This window comes from Loxodonta africana, chromosome 9 (genome assembly GCF_030014295.1).
Source record: "Loxodonta africana isolate mLoxAfr1 chromosome 9, mLoxAfr1.hap2, whole genome shotgun sequence".
NCBI classification, from domain to species: domain Eukaryota; kingdom Metazoa; phylum Chordata; class Mammalia; order Proboscidea; family Elephantidae; genus Loxodonta; species Loxodonta africana.
In genome coordinates, this window is record NC_087350.1 from 46,644,701 (window position 1) to 46,669,140 (window position 24,440).

A 24,440-nucleotide genomic window follows, 5' to 3' on the forward strand; every position below is an offset into this window, starting at 1 on the left:
GCTGGATCACTTTTCTTTGGAATGGCACAAATATGGATCTCTTTTAGTTGGTTGGCCAGGTAGCTGTCTTCCAAATTTCTTGGCATAGATGACTAAGCACCTGCAGTGCTGCATCCGTGTGTTCAAACATCTCAATTGGTATTCTGTAAATTCATGGACCCTTGTTTTTTTTACCAATTCCTTCATTGCAGCTTGGACTTCTTCCTTCAATACCATTGGTTCTTGATCATACACTCCCTCCTGAAATGGTTGAACATTGGCCAATTCTTTTTGGTACAGTGACTCTGTGTATTCATTCCTTCCATCTTCTTTTGGTGCTTCCTGGGTCGTTCAGTATTTTGCCCATTGAATCCTTCAATATTCCAGCTCAAGCCTTGAATTTTTTCTTCAGCTTTTTCAGCTTGAGAAATGCCAAGTGTGTGTTCTTCCCTTTTGGTTTTCTAACTGTAGATCTTTGCATATTTCATTCTGATACTTTACTTTGTCTTCCCGAGCTGCCCTTTGAAATCTTCTGTTCAGCTCTTTTACTTCATCATTTCTTCCATTCGTTTTAGCTGCTCTACATTCAAGAGCAAGTTTCAGTCTCTTCTGACATCCATTTTCGTCTTCTCTTTCTTTCCTGTCTTTTTAATGACCTTTTGCTTTCTTCGTATATAACGTCCTTGATATCATTCCACAATTCATCTGGTCTTTGGTCATTAGTGTTGAATGCATCGAATCTTTTATTGAGATGGTCTCTAAATTCAAGTGGAATATACTCAAGGTTGTGCTTTAGCTCTCGTGGACTTGTTTTAATTTTCTTCAGCTTCAACTTGAACTTGGTGTGAACGATTGTTGGTCTGTTCTGCAGTCAGCCCCTGGTCTTGTTCTGACTGATGATATTGAGTTTTTCCATGGTCTCTTTCCACAGATATAGTCAATTTGATTCCTGTGTTTTCCATCCTGTGAGGTCCACATGTATAGTCGCCTTTTATGTTGTTGAAAAAGGTTATTTGCAATGAATAAGTTGTTGGTCTTGCAAAATTCTATCATGCAGTAAAAAAAAAAAAAATTTTTTTTTTTTAATCTCTGGCGTTGCTATCACCAAGGCCATATTTTCCAACTACGAATCCTTCTTTGTTTCCAATTTTCACATTCCAATCACCAGTAATAATCAATACATCTTGATCACATGTTTGATCGATTTCAGACTGCGAAAGTTGGTAGAAATCTTCAATTTACACTTTGGCATTAGTGATTGGTGCATACATTTGAATTATAGTCGTATTTACTGCTCTTCCTTGTATGTGTATGCGTATTATTCTATCACTGACAGTATTGTACTTCAGGATAGATCTTGAAATGCTCTTTTTAGCAATGAATGGGACACCATTCCTCTTCAATTTGTCATTCCCAGCATAGTAGACCGTATTATTGTCTGATTCAAAATGGCCAATACCAGTCCCTTTTAGCTCACTAATGACAGTTAGTCATTAGGAGATTGATGTTTTTGCGTTCCATCTTGTTGCTTACAACGTCCAGTTTTTCTGGATTCATACTTTATACATTCCACATTCTGATTACTAATGGATGTTTGCAGCTGTTTCTTCTCATTATGAGTTATACCACGTCAGCAAATGAAGATCCTGAAAGCTTGACTCCATCCGCCTCATTAAAATTGACTCTACTTTGAGGAGGCAGCTCTTCCTCAGTTGTATCTTGAGTGCCTTCCAACCTGAGGGGCTCATCTTCCAACACTGTTTCAGATAGTGTTCTGCTGCTATTCATAAGGTTTTCACTGACTGGTTTTTTCAGAAGGAGACTGTCAGGTCCTTCTTCCTAGTCTGTCTTAGTCTGGAAGCACCACTGAAACCTGTCCACCATGAGTGACCCTGCTGGTATTTGAAATATCAGTGACATAGCAACAGCGACAGGCAAGCTACCACAGTATGGCAAACTGACAGATGACCCCACATTATCACACCAAAGAAATTCGACATTGACTCAGTCATATCATCTGATATACATATTCAGAGTTCTCCAATTAAGTCACAGATACCTTTGGTAAACTTCTGTTTTAGTTATCACTGATCCAGGATCCGGTTAAGGATCAACTATTACATTTGGTTAAAGGGTCTCTTCCGCCACTCATCTGTCGGTTTGTCATACTGTTGTGGCTTGCACATTGCTGTGATGCTGGAAGCTATGTCACCAGTATTTCAATTATCACCAGAGCCGCCCATGGTGGACAGGTTTCAGCAGAGCTTCCAGACTAAGACTAGGAAGAAAGACCTGGTGGTCTAAAAAAAAAAGTCTACTTCTGAAAAAAACTGACCCGTGAAAACCTTATGGATAGCAGCGGGACATTGTCTGATATAGTAAGGGCACAGAACTGGGCAGTGTTTCATTCTGTTGTACACAGGGTCACTATTAGTCAGAACCAACTAGATGGCATCTGACAATAACAACATTGGGTCTCTTTAGTTTCTTTTCATCTAAAGCAGCCTCCCACCCTAAACACATGCACTTATTTTCCCCACACAGAGCTATGTTAACACAGCTTCTGAGAAGCAGACACTAAAATGGGATTAGACATACAAGAAATTCTTTGGGGGAAAAACACCAACGAGGGGAAAATGGGAGGGAGCAGAGGAGGCTCGGAGATTTCAGCCCAACTGCCCTGGAGGAGAAAGGGAAGGAAAGCAGGTGGGGAGAAAAAGCCTTAGAGTGCGGTACTGTTCTCAGAAAGTTTCTGCAAAGTCAGTGGAAGTCCTCAGAGTTCCCTGTCTCAAAATAGAGTCCAGTGTCTCCCAGGAACAGGCCTGCCTCAGTTTCCCTGCCATACTCAGCATAGCCTGAGCGTAGCCTCAGTGCTAATGGCCTGGGTGATGGATTTCTGCACACCACCAGAACCCTCAGCCAGTTAGGCTCCCACATGGCCACTACCAAAGTATTGACTTTTTTTTTTTTAACCTTGAGAGTTTTTTTTTTAATAGCTTTATTAAGATATAATTCACATACCATATAATTCAGCCATCTAAAGTGTACAGTTCAATGGCTTTTAGTGTTTTCACAGTTATACAATCTAACTTTAAAATATTTACCTTACCCCAAAAAGAAACTCAGTACCTATTGACAGTCACACTCATTCCCACGCCCCACCCCAAATCCAAGACAATTACTAATCTACTTTCTGCCTCTGTGGATTTGCCTATTCCGTATAAATGAAATTCTACAATCCTGACTTCTTTCACTTAGCGTATTTTCAAGGTTCATTCTTGTTGTTGCACGTATCAGTACTTCATTTCTTTTTATTGCTGGATGATATTTTCTCATTGAGTTGTCTTGGCATCCTTGTCAAATAACAATTGACCATAAATGTGAAGGTTTATTTCTGTACTTCCAGTTCTGTTCCACTGATCTCTGTGTCTGTCCTTGTGCCAGTACCACACTGTCTTGATTCCTGTACTTTGTAATAAGCATTGTGATCAGGAAGTGGGAGTCCTCCAACTTTCCTCTTTTTCAAGGCATTGATTTTTTTTTTATTTTATGTCTGTTACCTTTCTCTTTTTTTTTTATTGTGATACATATGTATAACAAAACATTTGCCATTTCAACATTTTTACATGTACAATTTAGTGATATTAATTACTTTTATCATGTTGTACAGTCATTACCATTATCAATTTCTAATTTTTTTCATCAGTCTTAATGGAAACTTCTGGTAACTCTCATTTAATCTATAGTCATTTGTTCAGTAGGGTTTCCCTCAGTCTGAATTTGTTGACTGCATCTCTGTGGTGTTGTTTAACATGTTCTTCTGTCCCTTGTGTTTTCTGTAAACTGGTAGCCCGATCCAGAGGTGTGACCTGATTTAGGTTCAGCTCTTCAGCAGGAATAATTTGCAGGTGGTGTGTGTGTGTATTAACAGAGATGGCACAGAAAGTTGGGTTGACTCTGTGATGTTAGGGGCCATTGGTGATCCTTGCTTGGATCATGTTTTCAGAGAGGTGATGTCTTAGTCACCTAGTGCTGCTATAACAGAAATACCACAAGTGGATGGCTTTAACAAAGAGAAATTTATTCTGTCACAGTCTAGGAGGCTAGAAGTCCAAATTCAGAGTGCCAGCTCCAGGGGAAGTCTTTCTCTCTCTGTTGGCTCTGGGGGAAGGTCCTTGTCAGCACAGGAGACTCGGGTCTAAAGGATGCACTCTGCGCCCAGTGCTGCAAGGTCCCCCTGTCTCTCTGCTCGCTTCTCTCATATCTCAAAAGAAATTGGCTTAAGACACAGTCTAATCTAGTAGATCTTGTCATCATAACTGCCACTAATTCCATCTCATCAACATTATAGAGATAGGATTTACAACACATAGAGAAATCACATCAAACGACAAAATGGTGGACAATCACACAGTATTGGGAATCATGGCCTAGCCAAATTGATACACATAGTTTTGGGTGACACAGTTCAATCCATGACAGGTGATTTACATTTTGAAAGGGTACTCTGATTGCTGTGTGGGTAGGTCACAGGGTTGATATAAGGACTGCGTGGGATAATCATGCAACAAAACATTTGGTGTCATACCTGGTATGCAGTGACCACTCCATAATTATTAGCCATTATTATTGTTGTTGATGTTAGAGCTGTATGTGTGAGATGCAAGTCCTGGGCTCGGAATCGTTTTCTGGCTGGGACTCTCTCCTCCCTTCTCCTCTGCCCTTGGAGAAGTTAGCAGTGTCCTGTGGCTCAGGGAGGCATGTTCAGGAATGTGGCAGCCATTTTTTCGCACCTGGCGGGGCCCCTCCAGGGGAAGAAGGCTGGACCCTCCTCACTTACCCGGTGCTTGCACCAGACTGTAAGTGCTCCAGCCCCTCCACTCTGCCACCTGCACGGCCTGAGGTTCCTGGGGTCTGGCTTGGTGCTGGCTTCAAAGCTTTATATAGCCCCCTCTTTCAGGAAGCCTTTCCTGACTACAGCCTGGATGTGGGCCCCTCCCTTGCGCTTGCCTCTAGTTTGGAAGTTTTTGCACTACACCTGAATGATCTGCTTGGTGCTGTTACCTCCCACTTCATCCCTCATGCCCAAGCCCAGGGCTCAGTATATAGTAGGTGCTCAATAAGCATTGGCTGAATGAATACATTATGCGTAAGCCCAAGAAGAGGCACTGTTTTTTCACTTATCCAAGCACTCTTTGATGTACTTGAAGGCCACTCCTTTGAGCACCCCAAGTTTCTGGGGTACCCTTATTATTTCTCTTCCCTTCCTAAACCCATTCAACTTCATTCACTTCCTCTTTTCATCTTCCTCTCTGTTTGTGCCCCTGCACCCCATCCCAACCCTCTTCAAACTCCTCACTCCAGCTTCTTCCCCCACCTTCCCCCCTGCTCTCCCTGAGCCATCCTCATCTTATTTTTTTTTTTTTATGGGTGGAAGTATATTTTTTACTGTCTATATAAATGATAGCTTTGATTATACAAATAATAAAGCCAATAATATTCCAAAGATTCATCTCAGTGTATTTTAGCAGCAAACTTTTTTTTTTTTTTTTGCAATGGTTTTATTGTTTTGGTTTTAGTCGTGCGCAAACTGTTTCCACCACCCAGGAACCATTGTTATTTATCAACAATTTTCATTGATGCTGTTTTTTTTATTTTTTATTAACTTTTTTTAAGCTTCAAGTGAACGTTTACAAATCCAAACAGTCTGTCACATATAAGTTTATAACATCTTACTCCGTACTCCCACTTCCTCTCCCCCTCTTGAGTCAGCCCTTTCAGTCTCTCCTTTCGTGAGAATTTTGCCAGCTTCCCTCTCTCTCTATTCTCCCATCCCCCCCCAGACAAGAGTTGCCAACACAATCTCAAGTGTCCACCTAATATAATTAGCTCACTCTTCATCAGCGTCTCTCTCCCACCCGCTGACCAATCCCTTTCATGTCTGATGAGTTGTCTTCGGGAATGGTTCCTGTCCTGTGTCAACAGAAGTTCTGGGGAGCATGGCCGCCAGGATTCCTCTAGTCTCAGTCAGACCATTAAGTTTGGTCTTTTTATGAGAATTTGGGGTCTGCATCCCACTGATCTCCTGCTCCCTCAGGGGTCCTCTGCTGTGCTCCCTGTCAGGGCAGTCATCGGTTGTGGCCGGGCACCATCTAGTTCTTCTGGTCTCAGGGTGATGTAGGTCTCTGGTTCACGTGGCCCTTTCTGTCTCTTGGGCTCTTAGTTGTCGTGTGGCCTTGGTGTTCTTCATTTTCCTTTGCTCCAGGTGGGTTGAGACCAATTGATGCATCTTAGATGGCTGCTTGTTAGCATTTAAGACCCCAGACGCCACATTTCAAAGTGGGATGCAGAATGATTTCATAATAGAATTATTTTGCCAATTGACTTAGAAGTCCCCGCAAACCATGTTCCCCAGACCCCTGCCGCTGCTCCACTGACCTTTGCAGCATTCATTTTATCCCGGAAACTTCTTTGCTTTTGGTCCAGTCCAATTGAGCTGACCTTCCATGTATTGAGTGTTGTCTTTCCCTTCACCTGAAGCAGTTCTTATCTACTGATTATTCAATAAAAAACCCTCTCCCACCCTCCCTCCTTCCCCCCCTCGTAACCACAAAAGTATGTGTTCTTCTCAGGTTTACTATTTCTCAAGATCTTATAATAGTGATCTTATACAATATTTGTCCTTTTGCATCTGACTAATTTCGCTCAGCGTAATGCCTTCCAGGTTCCTCCATGTTATGAAATGTTTCACAGATTCGTCACTGTTCTTTATCGATGCGTAGTATTCCATTGTGTGAATATACCACAATTTATTTACCCATTCATCCGTTGATGGACACCTTGGTTGCTTCCAACTTTTTGCTATTGTAAACAGAGCTGCAATAAACATGGGTGTGCATATATCTGTTTGTGTGAAGGCTCTTGTATCTCTAGGGTATATTCCGAGGAGTGGGATTTCTGAGTTATATGGTAGTTCTATTTCTAACTGTTTAAGATAACGCCAGATAGATTTCCAAAGTGGTTGTACCATTTTACATTCCCACCAGCAGTGTATAAGAGTTCAATCTCTCCTCAGCCTCTCCAACATTTATTATTTTGTGTTTTTTGGATTAATGCCAGCCTTGTTGTTGTGAGATGGAATCTCATCGTAGTTTTAATTTGCATTTCTCTAATGGCTAATGATCGAGAGCATTTTCTCATGTATCTGTTGGCTGCCTGAATATCTTCTTTAGTGAAATGTGTGTTCATATCCTTTGCCCACTTTTTGATTGGGTTGTTTGTCTTTTTATGGTTGAGTTTTGACAGAATCATGTAGATTTTAGAGATCAGGCGCTGGTCGGAGATGTCATAGCTGAAAATTCTTTCCCAGTCTGTAGGTGGTCTTTTTACTCTTTTGGTGAAGTCTTTAGATGAGCATAGGTGTTTGATTTTTAGGAGCTCCCAGTTATCGGGTTTCTCCTCATCATTTTTGGTAATGTTTTGTATTCTGTTTATGCCTTGTATTAGGGCTCCTAGGGTTGTCCCTATTTTTTCTTCCATGGTCTTTATCGTTTTAGTCTTTATGTTTAGGTCTTTGATCCACTTAGAGTTAGTTTTTGTGCATGGTGTAAGGTATGGGTCCTGTTTCATTTTTTTGCAAATGGATATCCAGTTATGCCAGCACCATTTGTTAAAAAGGCTATCTTTTCCCCAATTAACTGACTCTGGTCCTTTGTCAAATATCAGCTGCTCATACGTGGATGGATCTACATCTGGGTTCTCAATTCTGTTCCATTGGTCTATGTGCCTGTTGTTGTACAAGTACCAGGCTGTTTTGACTACTTTGGCTGTAAAATAGGTTCTGAAATCAGGTAGAGTGAGACCTCCCACTTTCTTCTTCTTTTTCAGTAATGCTTTACTTATCCGAGGCTTCTTTCCCTTCCATATGAAGTTGGTGATTTGTTTCTCCAACACATTAAAAAATGACATTGGAATTTGGATCCGAAGTGCATTGTATGTATAGATGGCTTTTGGTAGAATAGACATTTTTACTATGTTAAGTCTTCCTATCCATGAGCAAGGTATGTTTTTCCACTTAAGTATGTCCTTTTGAATTTCTTGTAGTAGAGCTTTGTAGTTTTCTTTGTATAGGTCTTTTACATCCTTAGTAAGATTTATTCCTAAGTATCTTATCTTCTTGGGGGCTACTGTGAATGGTACTGATTTGGTTATTTCCTCTTCGGTGTTCTTTTTGTTGATGTAGGGGAATCCAAGTGATTTTTGTATGTTTATTTTATAACCTGAGACTCTGCCAAACTCTTTTATTAGTTTCAGTAGTTTTCTGGAGGATTCCTTAGGGTTTTCTGTGTATATAATCATGTCATCTGCAAATAGTGATAACTTTGCTTCCTCCTTGCCAATCCGGATACCTTTTATTTCTTTGTCTAGCCTAATTGCCCTGGCTAGGACTTCCAGCACGATGTTGAATAAGAGTGGTGGTAAAGGGCATCCTTGTCTGGTTCCCGTTCTCAAGGGAAATGCTTTCAGGTTCTCTCCATTTAGAGTGATATTGGCTGTTGGCTTTGCATAGATGCCCTTTATTATGCTGAGGAATTTTCCTTCAATTCCTATTTTGGTAAGAGTTTTTATCATAAATGGGTGTTGGACTTTGTCAAATGCCTTTTCTGCATCAATTGATAAGATCATGTGGTTTTTGTCTTTTGTTTTATTTATGTGATGGATTACATTAATGGTTTTTCTGATATTAAACCAGCCTTGCATACCTGGTATAAATCCCACTTGATCATGGTGAATTATTTTTTTGATGTGTTGTTGGATTCTGTTGGCTAGAATTTTGTTGAGGATTTTTGCATCTATGTTCATGAGGGATATAGGTCTATAATTTTCTCTTTTTGTAATGTCTTTACCTGGTTTTGGTATCAGGGAGATGGTGGCTTCATAGAATGAGTTGGGTAGTATTCCGTCATTTTCTATGCTTTGGAATACCTTCAGAAGTAGTGGTGTTAACTCTTCTCTGAAAGTTTGGTAGAACTCTGCAGTGAAGCCGTCCGGGCCAGGGCTTTTTTTTGCTGGGAGTTTTTTTATTACCGTTTCAATCTCTTTTTTTGTTATGGGTCTATTTAGTTGTTCTACTTCTGAATGTGTTAGTTTAGGTAGGTAGTGTTTTTCCAGGAATTCATCCATTTCTTCTAGGTTTTCAAATTTGTTAGAGTACAATTTTTCATAATAATCTGAAATGATTCTTTTAATTTCATTTGGCTCTGTTGTGATGTGGTCCTTCTCGTTTCTTATTCGGGTTATTTGTTTCCTTTCCTGTATTTCTTTAGTCAGTCTAGCCAATGGTTTATCAATTTTGTTAATTTTTTCAAAGAACCAGCTTTTGGCTTTGTTAATTCTTTCAATTGTTTTTCTGTTCTCTAATTCATTTAGTTCAGCTCTAATTTTTATTATTTGTTTTCTTCTGGTGCCTGATGGATTCTTTTGTTGCTCACTTTCTATTTGTTCAAGTTGTAGGGACAGTTCTCTGATTTTGGCTCTTTCTTCTTTTTGTATGTGTGCATTTATCGATATAAATTGGCCTCTGAGCACTGCTTTTGCTGTGTCCCAGAGGTTTTGATAGGAAGTATTTTCATTCTCGTTGCTTTCTATGAATTTCCTTATTCCCTCCTTGATGTCTTCTATAACCCAGTCTTTTTTCAGGAGGGTATTGTTCATTTTCCAAGTATTTGATTTCTTTTCCCTAGTTTTTCTGTTATTGATTTCTAGTTTTATTGCCTTGTGGTCTGAGAAGATGCTTTGTAATATTTCGATGTTTTGGACTCTGCAAAGGTTTGTTTTATGACCTAATATGTGGTCTATTCTAGAGAATGTTCCATGTGCACTAGAAAAAAAAGTATACTTTGCAGCAGTTGGGTGGAGAGTTCTGTATAAGTCAATGAGGTCAAGTTGGTTGATTGTTGTAAGTAGATCTTCCGTGTCTCTATTGAGCTTCTTACTGGATGTCCTGTCCTTCTCCGAAAGTGGTGTGTTGAAGTCTCCTACTATAATTGTGGAGGTATCTATCTCGCTTTTCAATTCTGTTAAAATTTGATTTATGTATCTTGCAGCCCTGTTATTGGGTGCATAAATATTTAATATGGTTATGTCTTCCTGATCAATTGTCCCTTTTATCATTATATAGTGTCCTTCTTTATCCTTTGTGGTGGATTTAAGTCTAAAGTCTATTTTGTCAGAAATTAATATTGCTACTCCTCTTCTTTTTTGCTTATTGTTTGCTTGATATATTTTTTTCCATCCTTTGAGTTTTAGTTTGTGTCTCTAAGTCTCAGGTGTGTCTCTTGTAGGCAGCATATAGATGGATCGTGTTTCTTTATCCAGTCTGTGACTCTCTGTCTCTTTATTGGTGCATTTAGTCCATTTACATTCAGCGTAATTATAGATAAATAAGTTTTTAGTGCTGTCATTTTGATGCCTTTTTATGTGTGTTGTTGACGGTTTCATTTTTCCACATACTTTTTTGTGCTGAGACGTTTTTCTTAGTAAATTGTGAGATCCTCATTTTCATAGTGTTTGACTTTATGTTAGTTGAGTCGTTACGTTTTTCTTGGCTTTTATCTTGAGTTATAGAGTTGTTATACCTTTTTGTGGTTACCTTATTATTTACCCCTATTTTTTCTAAGTAAAAACCTAACTTGTATTGTTCTATATCGCCTTGTATCACTCTCCATATGGCAGTTCAATGCCTCCTGTATTTAGTCCCTGTTTTTGATTATTGTGATCTTTTACCTATTGACTTCCATGATTCCCTGTTATGTGTATTTTTTTTTAATTAATCTTAATTTGTTTGTTTTTGTGATTTCCCTATTTGAGTTGATATGAGGACATTCTGTTTTGTGTCCTGGTGTTGTGCTGATATCTGATATTATTGGTTTTCTGACCAAACAATATCCTTTAGTATTTCTTGTAGCTTTGGTTTGGTTTTTGCAAATTCTCTAAACTTGTGTTTATCTGTAAATATCTTAATTTTGCCTTCATATTTTAGAGAGAGTTTTGCTGGATATATGATCCTTGGCTGGCAGTTTTTCTCCTTCAGTGTTCTGTATATGTCGTCCCATTCCCTTCTTGCCTGCATGGTTTCTGCTGAGTAGTCTGAACTTATTCTTATTGATTCTCCCTTGAAGGAAACCTTTCTTTTCTCCCTGGCTGCTTTTAAAATTTTCTGTTTATCTTTGGTTTTGGCGAGTTTGATGATAATATGTCTTGGTGTTTTTCTTTTTGGATCAATCTTAAATGGGGTTCGATGAGCATCTTGGATAGATATCCTTTCGTCTTTCATGATGTCAGGGAAGTTTTCTGTCAGGAGTTCTTCAACTATTTTCTCTGTGTTTTCTGTCCCGCCTCCCTGTTCTGGGACTCCAATCACACGCAAGTTATCCTTCTTGATAGAGTCCCACATGATTCTTAGGGTTTCTTCATTTTTTTTAATTCGTTTATCTGATTTTTTTTTCAGCTATGTTGGTGTTGATTCCCTGGTCCTCCAGATGTCCCAGTCTGCATTCTAATTGCTCAAGTCTGCTCCTCTGACTTCCTATTGCATTGTCTAATTCTGTAATTTTATTGTTAATCTTTTGGATTTCTACATGCTGTCTCTCTATGGATTCTTGCAACTTATTAATTTTTCCACTATGTTCTTGAATAATCTTTTTGAGTTCTTCAACAGTTTTATCAGTGTGTTCCTTGGCTTTTTCTGCAGTTTGCCTTATTTCATTTGTGATGTCTTGAAGCATTCTGTAAATTAGTTTTTTATATTCTGTATCTGATAATTCCAGGATTGTATCTTCATTTGGGAAAGATTTTGATTCTTTTGTTTGGGGGGTTGTAGAAGCTGTCATGGTCTGCTTCTTTAAGTGGTTTGATATGGATTGCTGTCTCCGAGCCATCACTGGGAAACTAGTTTTTCCAGAAAATCCGCTGCGTCCAGTCCAAATCCCGGCGGGCCGGTTCCCCGGCTGGGACGCTGCTCTCCCTGCTCCAAGACCAGTCACTGCCTCCCGGGGACTTCTCCCACCGGCTGCGTCACCACGCCGAACTGGCTGGGCCCCCTCCCGGTGTTAGTTCAGGGGGGTGGAGCAGCTCTCTGTGCTTGTGCCGTACCTGACTGGTACGCTGGCTCCAGGCTCTGAAAACAATCGCTGCTTCCCCGTATTAGTTCGTTCTCCGTCTCTAAATCTGTGTTTGTTGTTCAGGGTTCGTAGATTGTTATGTATGTGATGGATTCACTTGTTTTTCCGTGTCTTTGTTGCAAGAGGGATCCGAGGTAGCGTCTGCCTAGTCCGCCGTCTTGGCCCCGCCTCCCCATCTTATTTTTTTAATATGATGCATCCCCAATTCAAAAGCAATTCTACATATCATCGAATGCAAGATGCCATCGATTGTAAGCTGTGCTGTTATTTTATGGACCAGAAAGAAAACAAAATGCCAGTTAAACTCATGCTATCAATTGTTGGATGCACCTGAATTCAGAGATAGTGCAATGTGAAAAAATGCGTGTATTAGAATTGATCAAGTATGGTATGTTCACTGTGCAACAATTTGGAAACAGAAAAAAGCACACACAAAATTAAAATCATCTAGAATTCCACCACTCAAAGAAAACCTGTTAACATTTTGATATATTGCCTTCCAAACCTTTTCTATGCATATATGTTCATAGAAAACATGTATATATGTGTAAAGACTTATTGTTTTTTTGACTAAACAGAATCATACTGTAACACTATTTGGCAACCTGTTTTATTGATACCAATATATTACATCAGTAAATATCCTAATATGTCACTGTCGCCTAAACTTTTAAATCATAAAAGTAAAACATTTATTTGAGAAAATTTGGAAAAGAAGAAAACAAAAAACATCTGTTAACCAACCAACCAAAGATAACCACCACTAACATTTTGGTTATAACATGATTTTCCCTGGCAGGGATCACCCTCGGTTCTAAACTGTTTTGATGTGTACTGAGTGCCAGGCTTGGTGACAGGTGCCATGGATTCACTGAAGGGACAGGACTGCCAATGTTGGCAGAGCTCCCACTAGGTACCAGGCCCCATGCTGGGTCTTTGCAAATCACTCACATCAGCAAGACACCCAGGCTATGGGGAAAAAAGGGCACCTGTAAAGATGGTCCCTCGTGTCCCTCTCCAGTGCAGGGGGCCTGGTGCTCAGAGCTCTGCTGCTGCAACTGCCCTGAGCAGGGTGCTGGTCAGCACCTCTTTGCGCCTCAGTGTATCTGTTAGATGGGGACAATCATGGCACCTCCTTTTGGGGAAGCTGTGAGGACTGAGCGAGATCATGAGCACAGGAACGACACAGCGAGGGGTCTCTATTCACCACAGCTAATGTTAGAGACCTGGCTACAGTACCTTCTAGCCATCTGGGCCAGAAGATGACTGAGGGACCACGGAGTCTGTGCTGATGGGGACACTGAGGCCAGGAGGAGCTAAGCCACCCAGTGTCAGCCAACCAAGGCAGGCTTAGGACCTGAGTTTGGTGACTCTCAGGCCAGCCAGTTTCTACGCGCACCTCGGGGTGAGAAGGAAGCTGTCCTGTGAAGAATGCAGGAGAAGGAGGTGTAAAGGGGGAGTGAAGACCCCTGAGGCCTTCCCAGGACTGAGAGTATACCCCTCTCCTGAGTTAGAACGTGGCCTGTGTCAAACAGGCCTGAGTCTGAGTGTAGTTGTTACATGACCTTGAGCAGAATACACCCCCTCATCGTCACATTTTCTCAGCTGTAACATACCACCTGCCATACTGCCTGCAAATTGTTCTGAGAGTTAAATGAAAAAGCTTAACAAGGGCCAGGCACACAGCAAGCCTGTAGGAGCTGCTGTCTAATTGCCATTCTCCTTCCTCCTTCCTCCTCCTGCTTCTCCTTATCGCCCAGCCCTCCCTCAGTCAAACTTTAACCCTGTTGAATCAGAGCTCTGTCTGGAGAGGAGCCCAGCTTCCCCAGGGGAGGCTGGGCTGGTTGGCTCCCCTATGAGCAGTTTGGAGGGTAGAAGAATAGAGAGGAACCTGTCTGGACAGGTTGGGGAAGCAGGCTGATGGCTAACCCCACCATCTGGGATCTCAGATCTCTGCTTCCTCCCAGGATGTGTAAGAAGTGGGGATGTGCCCAGAAACCAGCCACTTCCCACAGCTTGATCAGGCTGCCATACCTGGATAGACCCTAACTGCCTTCTCGCTCTCTCCAGGTTGCCATGGCCAAGCGGCTGCAGGCCCGAAGGCTGGACGGGCTCGACAAGAACCCATGGTGAGCTGGGCCAGGGACGTATGTGGTACCTTCTAGGGCACAGGGGTGGGACAGGTGTGGCCATCGGGTCTGCAGTATATGACAGTGGGACCCAGGACGGCACAGTGCATGGTCTGTGAGGTTTACGGCCATAGCTGAGGAGAGGCCAGGAGGCTGCTGGTGTCAAGCAAAAGGGGACACTGGCCCAGGGCAGCAGGCTTGGTTTAAATCTCAGCTTCACCTTGCTTGGCTCCCCCAGCCCCTAGGTTCATCTACCATGGGGCATTCACCACCTGATGCTGAGTCTCAGCTCTGCCATTAGCCACTGTGTGATTCTCAGCAGGTCACTGCCCTCCCTGAGCCTCAGAAACCCAGTGTGTCCTCAGAGGTATTAGGGAGCTCTGGGGAGAAAATGGCAAATTTTAGACATAGTATTTATTGTTAGGCATATTAACTCAGGTGAGCTCAAGCCTGACTCCCCTGCCCCCAGCCACCTGGGAACCATATACTAGCCCCTCATCCAGCCTCTCAGCCTCTCCATTTTTCTGGATGGGTAGTCCCCAGGCAGGGCCAGAAGAAAGGTCATTGGGGGCCAGGAATGGTAGGGGCCAAGGCTGGTGGGGCCCCTCTCTGTCCAGGGTAGTTGTCAAGAGCATAAACTTTGCTTCAGACAGATGTGACATCACAGCCTGGCTCTGCCATACCCTAAAGGGGAAACCTTGGGCAAGTCACTGCGAGTCTCAGCTTCTTCATCTGCATAGTGAGCCAGGAATAGTATGTGCCTCGCAAGATTATTGGGAAAATTATTTGATCAGAGTGTTTCAAACTCTGGTCTTCACAAATGCGCTAGTGGGTCATAAAGTCCACTTAGGGGAGTTGAACAAGTTTTTTGTTTTTTTAATAATTTTTATTGTGCTTTAAGTGAAAGTTTACAAATCAAGTCAGTCTCTCACATATAGACTTATATACACCTTACTGCATACTCCCATTTACTCTCCCCCTAATGAGTCAGCCCGGTCCCTCCTTCCAGTCTCTCCTTTCGTGATGATTTTGCCAGTTTCTAACCCTCTCTACCCTCCCATCTCCCCTCCAGACAGGAGATGCCAACACAGTCTCAAGCCTCCCCCTGATACAAGTCGCTCACTCCTCATCAGCATCTCTCTCCAACCCATTGTCCAGTCCCTTCCATGTCTGATGAGTTGTCTTCGGGAATGGTTCCTGTCCTGGGCCAACAGAAGGTTTGGGGACCATGACCGCCGGGATTCTTCTGGTCTCAGTCAGACCATTAAGTCTGGTCTTTTTATGAGAATTTGGGGTCTGCATCCCACTGTTCTCCTGCTCCCTCAGGGGTTCTTTGTTGTGCTCCCTGTCAGGGCAGTCATTGGTTGTGGCCGGGCACCATCTAGTTCTTCTGGTCTCAGGATGATGTAAGTCTCTAGTTTACGTGGCCCTTTCTGTCTCTTGGGCTCATAGTTATCGTGTGACCTCGGTGTTCTTCATTCTCCTTTGATCCAGGTGGGTTGAGACCAATTGATGCATCTTAGATGGCCCCTTGTTAGCATTTAAGACCCCAGACTCCACACTTCAAAGTGGGATGCAGAATGTTTTCTTAATAGAATTTATTTTGCCAATTGACTTAGAAGTCCCGGCAAACCATGTTCCCCAGACCCCTGCGCTTGCTCCGCTGACCTTTGAAGCATTCATTTTATCCCGGAAACTGCTTTTGGTCCAGTCCAATTGAGCTGACCTTCCATGTATTGAGTGTTGTCCTTCCCTTCACCTAAAGCAGTTCTTTTCAGCTAATCAATCAGTAAAAAAACCCTCTCCCTCCCTCCCTCCCTCCCCCCTCTCGTAACCACAAAAGAACGTGTTCTTCTCAGTTTATACTATTTCTCAAGATCTTATAATAGTGATCTTATACAATATTTGTCCTTTTGCATCTGACTAATTTCACTCAGCATAATGTCTTCCAGGTTCCTCCATGTTATGAAATGTTTCACAGATTCGTCACTGTTCTTTATTGATGCGTAGTATTCCATTGTGTGAATATACCATAATTTATTTAACCATTCATCCGTTGATGGACACCTTGGTTGCTTCCAGCTTTTTGCTATTGTAAACAGTGCTGCAGTAAACATGGGTGTGCATATATCTGTTTGTGTAAAGGCTCTTATTTCTCTAGGATATATTCCGAGGAGTGGGATTTCTGGGTTGTATGGTAGTTCTATTTCTAACTTTTTAAGAAAGCGCCAGATAGATTTCCAAAGTGGTTGTACCATTTTACATTCCCACCAGCAGTGTATAAGAGTTCAATCTCTCCTCAGCCTCTCCAACATTTATTATTTTGTGTTTTTTGGATTAATGCCAGCCTTGTTGGAGTGAGATGGAATCGCATCAAAGTTTTAATTTGCATTTCTCTAATGGCTAATGATCGAGAGCATTTTCTCATGTATCTGTTAGCTGCCTGAATATCTTCTTTAGTGAGGTGAGTTTTCATATCCTTTGCCCACTTTTTGATTGGGTTGTTTGTCTTTTTGTGGTTAAGTTTTATCAGAATCATATAGATTTTAGAGATCAGCCGCTGGTCGGAGATGTCATAGCTGAAAATTTTTTCCCAATCTGTAGGTGGTCTTTTTACTCTTTTGGTGAAGTCTTTTGATGAGCATAGGTGTTTGATTTTTAGGAGCTCCCAGTTATCTGGTTTCTCTTTGTCATTTTTAGTAATGTTTTGTATTCTGTTTATGCCTTGTATTAGGGCTCCTAACATTGTCCCTATTTTTTCTTCCATGATCTTTATCGTTTTAGTCTTTATGTTTAGGTCTTTGATCCACTTGGAGTTAGTTTTTGTGCATGGTGTGAGGTATGGGTCCTGTTTCATTTTTTTGCAAATGGATATCCAGTTATGCCAGCACCATTTGTTAAAAAGACTATGTTTTCCCCAATTAACTGACACTGGTCCTTTGTCAAATATCAGCTGCTCATATGTGGATGGATATATGTCTGGGTTCTCAATTCTGTTCCATTGGTCTATGTACCTGTTGTTGTACCGAACAAGTATTTTTAAAGGAGAGGAGAGAATAGAAAATATTGCAATAGGTAGATCTCATCTAGAAGGATGATGTTTATGGGCTTCTGCACCACAGTGTTTGTAATATAAAGGTTAATTTTTACTGTGCCTCGTGTTCAAAAAAGCTTGAAAGCCCCTGGGCTAGTACAGGCCCTTGGCATAGTGCTCAGCCACCAAAGCTCAAAGGATGGGACTGGTTATGACCCTCACACAGAGTTCCACGCTGGGGTTGGAAGCTAGCTGTCCAGTTTTTCTAGACAGGGCCTGTGTCTTCCTTACCCTGCCCTGGAAACAGGCAGAAGTCCAGGTTGGGGTGCCCTGGTGCCAACTCTCTGTTTGTCACTCAGGGTGGAGTTTGTCAAGCTGACCAATGAAAATGAGACCGTGAACCTGGGCCAGGGCTTCCCTGACTTTGCACCCCCAAACTTTGCCACGGAAGCCTTTCAGCATGCTGTCAGTGGGAACTTCATGCTCAACCAGTACACCACGGCCTTTGTGAGTCTCCTGGCTCTTCCCAGGGTCCTGGATACAGGCTTCTGAGGAGGCCCAGGGGGAGGAGGGGAACACCCTGCCCCACATGGGTGTCAGGGTTCCTGAAAACCACATCAGTGGCCAGAAGGCGGCTTGGGGCAGAGCCAAAGATTCAGGCCAGCTATAGTTCAGTGTTCACTGAGCACCCCCCTATTCCAGGCCCAGTGCTGAGAGTTCTGGGTCTACTGGGAAAGGCAGACAAGAAACCAGCAATGGCAGAGCCAGTTGATAAATACGGTGATGGAGGAGGGTGAGGCAGTATGGGAGAGAATGTAACCTGGGGATGGATACATTAGAGAAGGCTTCCTGGAGGAGGTGACACCTAAGCTGAGCCCTGAAGACAAGCTGTTGATTTGGTTAGACCCCAATCCAAAAGTGTTCTCTAAAGGGCCACCTAGTACGTATTTGCTCCTGGATTAGCGCAGTGGTTCTTAAACTTCGGTATGCATCAGAATTACCTAGAAAGAAAGGCATTCTAATTCTGCCATCTGGAGAGAACTACTGTCAGTAGTTTGCCATAGAGCCTTCCAGTTTTTTTAACTTTTTTAAATGCCTGTATAAACACACATTTTACACGTGTTTACACACACACACCTCCATATGAGATTTACATTTTTTTAAATAGATATAAATGGCTGGGAAGTGCATTCATTGGGCCACAAAGAGGATTCCTTTCTCCCACATCCTTGCCAGCTGTGGGCATTATCAATCTTTTTCAAATCTGCTTATATTACCATTGCATTCTTGTAATAGCATAGGGATATTTTCAGTGTTGCTTTTCTTTGATTATTATTATTTTCATATGTATATTGGACATTGTCTTAGGCTGGGTTCTCTAGAGAAGCAAAACCAGTGAAGCGTATAAATATAGATAGAGAGAGATTTGTATCAAGGAAACAGCTCACGCAATTGTAGAGGCTCGAATGTCTCAAGTCCATGTATCAGGACAGAGGCTTCTCTCAATTCACATAGCCTCAAGCTGGCAAACCCAAGACTGGCAGGTCGGAGAGTGGGGCTCCCGCTCTCAGGCTGTGAAGATCAACGAATTCCAAGATCTGCAGATAAGGTGATAGCTCAAGTCCCAGGAGCCGGAGGTCAGATGAACAGGAGGCAGCCCCAGGATCCAGAGAGAGCAAAAAAGCCAGAACGTCTGCTTATATTTGGATGCAGGCCACACCCCCAAGGAAATTCCTCTTCAACTGATTGACTACTCACAGCGGACTCAATCATGGTAGTGATCACATATAAACACTGAGAATCACGGCCCAGCCAAGTTGACACACAATCTTAACCATCACAGACATCAGCATTTTTTATTTCATGAACTACTTTTGCTCATTTACATTTTTTCGTTCGGATGTATAAGAGCTCTTTATATATTAAGCATCCTAATGTTGTAATTTTTTTCTCTTTGTCTTTGAATTTTTTCATGGTATCTTTTACTCTACAGAAAATTTTAATTTTTACCTGGTCAAATCTGGTTAAGTAAGTTATTTAGTTAGGCTCTAGACCTTAGGTTTCAGTCACTTGGCTGAGCCTTGAGTATTTTTTAAGTGTCCTCAGCATATAAACTTACAGATCCAATTTTCCTCTCAAAGTGGGGTACTTCCAAAGCTGCAGTATAAAGTCCTATTAAACCTGAACTGTGTGTGACCTTGGGAAAGTCATTTCCTTTCTCTGGATCTCTAATTTCCACCTGTCGAACAATGGGGATTAAATAATGCCTCTTTTACAAGGCTACTGGGAGAATCAGATGGGTAGATTCTTAAGCCGCAAAGGGATCTGTTTAAAGTGTGGAGTTCTCACTACTTCAGGGGCTCCCTTAGACCATGCTCCATGAGGACAAGCAGTGGGTCTGGCTCTCCACCAAATCCCAGCCCTAGATATGGCCCGGCACAAAATAGGCTCAGTGCCCTGATAGAAGAGATGAGAGAACTCACCCCAGAGGAGCCGACTTTGCCCCTAGGTCTGCAGCTGGGAAGAGCTAGAGTTACCTGAACCCAGCTGAGTAGGAAGGTGGGCTCAGGCTGGGCTCAGGTGGCTGAGGCTGCTGAACCCTGCTGTCCTGGCAGGGTTACCCACCGCTGACGAAAGTCCTAGCAGGTTTTTTTGGGAAGCTACTGGGCCAAGAGATGGAGCCGCTCAAGAATGTGCTGGTGACTGTGGGTGCTTACGGGGCCCTATTCACAGCCTTCCAGGCCCTGGTGGATGAAGGAGATGAGGTGAGTGGGCAAGGCTTGGGCTGGACTGGCATGAGGGGTCAAGGCAGGGCTGAGCCCAGCTAATCTGGCCCTTGTACTCAGGTCATCATCATTGAACCTTATTTTGACTGTTATGAGCCGATGACATTGATGGCAGGGGGTCGCCCTGTGTTTGTACCCCTGAAGCTGGTAAGGATGCTAAGTGGGCTGCAGGTGGGCAGAGGAGTCCAAAGGGTGAGCTGGGTTGGGTCCTGGTAAGGAGAGAAAGAAGAAATTGGGTAGTTCCTCTGAGATGATGGGGGTGGGGTAGTCCAGAGCCCCAGAAGAGAGGGGGTGGGAACAGATGCTTGGGGGCGGAGGGCTGAATTCCTGAAGTTGAATGTCTGTCAGGAAGGTGAGTATTGTCCACCCCCTCCTACCTCCTTTTGCAGAGCCTCTCCCAGGACGGGGAACTAGATTCCAGCAGCAACTGGCAGCTGGACCCCACAGAGCTGGCCAGCAAGTTCACATCTCGCACCAAAGCTCTGGTCCTCAACACACCCAGCAATCCCCTGGGAAAGGTACCTGAGAGACTTCCTTCTCAGAACTCCTCCAAACTGAGTTCAAGTTTTGGCTCCGTTACTGATTTTCTGCAACCGTGTCCTTCCTGCCTCTGGACCTCAGTTTCTTAATCTGAGAAGTGGGAAGGCTGCAGGCAATGAGCTCTAAGGTCCTTCCTCAGGCTCATATCTTTCAGGATCTCTGCCCCCAGGTCCTGTCTGAGGACTGAGGTACCCAGAGGTCCCAGGGACAGGGGCAAGAATCCCCAGGGAAAGTACCAGGGCTAATGGACAGGGTGCCACCATCACTTCCCAGTGACCTTGGGACAGTGACTTTGCTTCTGAAGTATTTTCTCACCTGTAAAATGGGAATGTGACAGGACCAAATGCACAGGGCCAGTGTTGCAGGGATTCAGTGGGACGATGCAGGTAAAGCCCCAAGTACCAGGCTCAGCCATATCCTTTAACCTCTATGACTACATGCCCCTGAGGGTATAGGGGGTAGGGTCCCAGTTGAAGGCCTATGCCCTCTTGGGTCGTCACAGGTCTTCTCCAGGTCAGAACTGGAGCTGGTAGCCAGCCTGTGCCAGCAACATGACGTGGTGTGCATCAGTGACGAGGTCTACCAGTGGCTGGTCTTCGACGGGACCCAGCACATCAGCATCGGTGAGCCCTAGTCCCCCACTGCTCTGGGTGTTTGCTCTGGCCAGGCCTGCTCTGTCAGTGGCAGGGCGGTGAGCCCAATCTGGGAGCTGACACAGGCCTGGTGATTAGGACTGACGGGTCTGGAGCCACACAAGTTGCATGACCTTGGGCAGAGACTTCACCTTTCTTAAAAGAGGATTGCAAAAGCACCTGGCTCCCTGGGTGGTCATGAGGAGGAGATAGAATAAGTCCTGTAAATAGTTTAGCACTTGGCAGATTCCTGAGTGTTGAGAGCCTGTGAGTGCCCCCTGGGACCCAGGCCATACACCTCCCCTGCCCCGTCCCTACCTGCATTTCAGCAGCTGTTCTCTTTGTCCTTGAGCAGCCACCCTCCCTGGCATGTGGGAACGCACCCTGACCATTGGCAGTGCTGGCAAGACCTTTAGCGCCACTGGCTGGAAGGTGAGTGGATGAGGTTGCTCCAGTGATTCTTGGCAGGAAAAGTGGGCCTGAGAATTAAGAAAGGGTTTGGCCAGGCCTTGGAGGGCCTCACCCCCTACCTGTCTGTATTCGTGATCCAGGTGGGCTGGGTCCTGGGCCCAGATCATCTCATGAAGCACCTGCAGACTGTTCACCAGAACTCTGTCTTTCATTGTCCCACACAAGCCCAGGTGAGGGGCAGGGGGCCCCACAGTGGGGGGGGGGGCAACAAAAGAACCCAGGCTGGCCACAGGATCAGGTCACAACCTCCATATCTGTTTCTCCACCCGCCCACCCCAGGCTGCAGTAGCCTGGAGCTTCGAGCGGGAGGAGCAGTGCTTTGGCCAGCCCAGCAGCTACTTTGTGCAGCTCCCACAGGCTGCACAGCACAAACGGGACCACATGATACGCAGCCTGCAGTCAGTGGGCCTGAGGCCCATCATCCCCCAGGGCAGCTACTACCTTATCACAGACATCTCAGACATCAGTGAGTGGGATTGACCAGACTGGGCAGGGTATGGGGGGAGGGTACTGAGGGACTGGAGGCTGCCCAGTGTTCAGCATGGCCTCTGTTCCCCAGAGAGCAAGATGCCCAACTTGCCTGGTGCCACAGATGAGGCCTATGACAGACGTTTCGTCAAGTGGATGATCAAGAACAAGGTGGGTTGGCCTCTGTCAGGGCCACTGTGTGTGGTTTTACAAGTTGCATACTGCTCGAGAGTACTAGCCAAGGAGCTAATGGGTCAAACTCCAGCCAGGCCTCTATCATGAGCTCTGGTGCAGGGTTATATCCACTTCAAGGAATGGGGAACTAGTTTCCAACTTGCACAAAGATGCTGTGTGGGCTGACAGGAGCTCCTGCCCTACTCTGGGCCTCGGTCTCCCAGTGTGTACGGTAAAGAGTCGGTCGGTGATCTCAAAGGTCTCTCCAGCTCTGAACTATGATTCTAAGACTTATTTCCGCTCAGGATTTCTATGTATCATCTTCCCTTCTCTTAGCCTTCATCTGCCCTCTTATAAGGAGGGACTTGGAATCATGTCCTGGAATTCTTTTCCTCTGACCCCAGGGGTGAGAGATGCTGCATTCGGGGTAACTTTCCTTCCCCTGCCCCATCGTAGGAACCCCTCTATGCCCCTCTTGCTCCAGACCCTGGCCTATGGGCCATGGAGCCGTGTTGAGACATGGGCTTCCTCCTCCCCAGGGCTTGTCAGCCATCCCAGTCTCCATCTTCTACAGTGAGCCACATCAGAAGCACTTTGACCACTATATCCGCTTCTGCTTTGTAAAGGTAAAGGGCAGGGCTTGGGGAGGGAAGGTCTCCTCAAGCTCCCCTGGGAAGAGGGGTAGCACTGACTTGTGTTGGTGCAGGATGAAGCCACGCTTCAGGCCATGGACGAGAAGCTGCAGAAATGGAAGGCTGAGCTCACTCCCTGAAGTTGCTTCATTGGCCCTGTCCCATCCTGTTCCTGCCTGCTGTGCAGGGATCTGTGTTTGTTCAGGTTTCAGCCATTCCCAGGTTGTGGGTAGATGGTACTGGGGGAACCCCTTCTATGTGACCCAGAATGTCCCCAGAGAAGAGCCCCACTTCTAGGCCTTGGGGAGCCAAGAGTCCCCTCCTGATAGTGCCTACACTCCTGTCTTCAAGTGACCTGGGCTTCACCCTGCCCCTCCCTAGGTCGGGTAGTAAGTAGGGCCTTGGGTCCCCTCTGGCCTTCCCTGACTTGGCTGGGATTCAGAGGGCAGAGTCCAGCAATATATTAGGCCTCAAATCCCAGCCCTGCACTGTTCTCAGAGAAGGTTCAGGCATCCCCCTGCCTCTCCTCATCTAACCTTGACTTGAGAAGTTGCCTGTAGACTTGAATTCTCCAGCCAGTAGTTTGCTTGAAATAAAGTTTTAGGTTATTCAAACTCTTGTTGGCCGTTTCTGTGTGCTTCACACTCTGGTGCTGATCAGGACTTGGTCAAAATGGAAGAAACCTTCGTGAGCGTCAGGTCCCACCCCCTCTTTGTACAAATGTTTTTTATTTTTGTGGAGTAAAACTGAGACCCAGAGATGGGCAGGAAGTTGAGACTTGCCCGAGGTCACACTGTTAGTTAATGGTAAAGGCAGGACTAGAACCAGGGCTCCTGACTGCATTCCTCATCTTCTGTCAATCAGATAGAGTCAAGAACAAGCAATTTCAAATAGTTACTGGTGCTGGGCGCAGTGGTATAGTGTGTGTGTGTGTGTGTGTGTGTGTGTGTGTGTGTGTGTGTAGGAGATGGGGGCCTAGCTCAAATGTCTGACAGAGAAGATACTGACAGTCCCACAAGGCTCGGAGAACAGCCTTAGTGAGAGCCAGGAGGGCCAGGGACTTACATAATTAGAGATGTTGCCTGATTGGGGTCCGTGCCCTGGAGCAGTCGAGCCAATAAAATGTACTCCAAGTCAGAAAGAGAGAAAGCTTATTTAGGAGGTGACACCAATGGGGAGTCTGGCAGCAACGCAAGATGTGTTTATGGAGTCCCAGGAGGCAGTTTTACATTAGAACTTCTATATTGCTGTTCCAAGATTTAGAAGTGCCTTTTGGCGTGTAGCCTGCAGATGGCATGGCTGGATGAGTTATTCATTACAAGATAATTACAAGAGACCCTTTATCAGACTAAAGAGATACATGCTCGATAGCTCCTTATCAGGCTAAAGATATACATGCCAGACATCTGGGCA

At 44.2% G+C, this 24,440-nt stretch overlaps 1 protein-coding gene across 1 annotated transcript in view; it reads left to right on the plus strand.

Moving 5' to 3' along the window:
• KYAT1 (kynurenine aminotransferase 1) overlaps positions 1-23,635 on the plus strand; it is a 51,476-nt gene extending 27,841 nt beyond the window's left edge. The window contains exons 2-13 of the mRNA XM_064291348.1: positions 14,232-14,290; positions 17,684-17,831; positions 19,940-20,089; positions 20,171-20,257; positions 20,500-20,628; positions 21,153-21,273; positions 21,638-21,714; positions 21,834-21,923; positions 22,033-22,219; positions 22,313-22,392; positions 22,935-23,021; positions 23,102-23,635. Of these exons, the coding sequence (XP_064147418.1) occupies positions 14,238-14,290; positions 17,684-17,831; positions 19,940-20,089; positions 20,171-20,257; positions 20,500-20,628; positions 21,153-21,273; positions 21,638-21,714; positions 21,834-21,923; positions 22,033-22,219; positions 22,313-22,392; positions 22,935-23,021; positions 23,102-23,167 (1,275 nt within the window). The 5' untranslated portion in view covers positions 14,232-14,237 and the 3' untranslated portion in view covers positions 23,168-23,635. The remainder of the gene's footprint in view (positions 1-14,231; positions 14,291-17,683; positions 17,832-19,939; positions 20,090-20,170; positions 20,258-20,499; positions 20,629-21,152; positions 21,274-21,637; positions 21,715-21,833; positions 21,924-22,032; positions 22,220-22,312; positions 22,393-22,934; positions 23,022-23,101) is intronic.
• Positions 23,636-24,440: the final 805 nt, after the last annotated feature.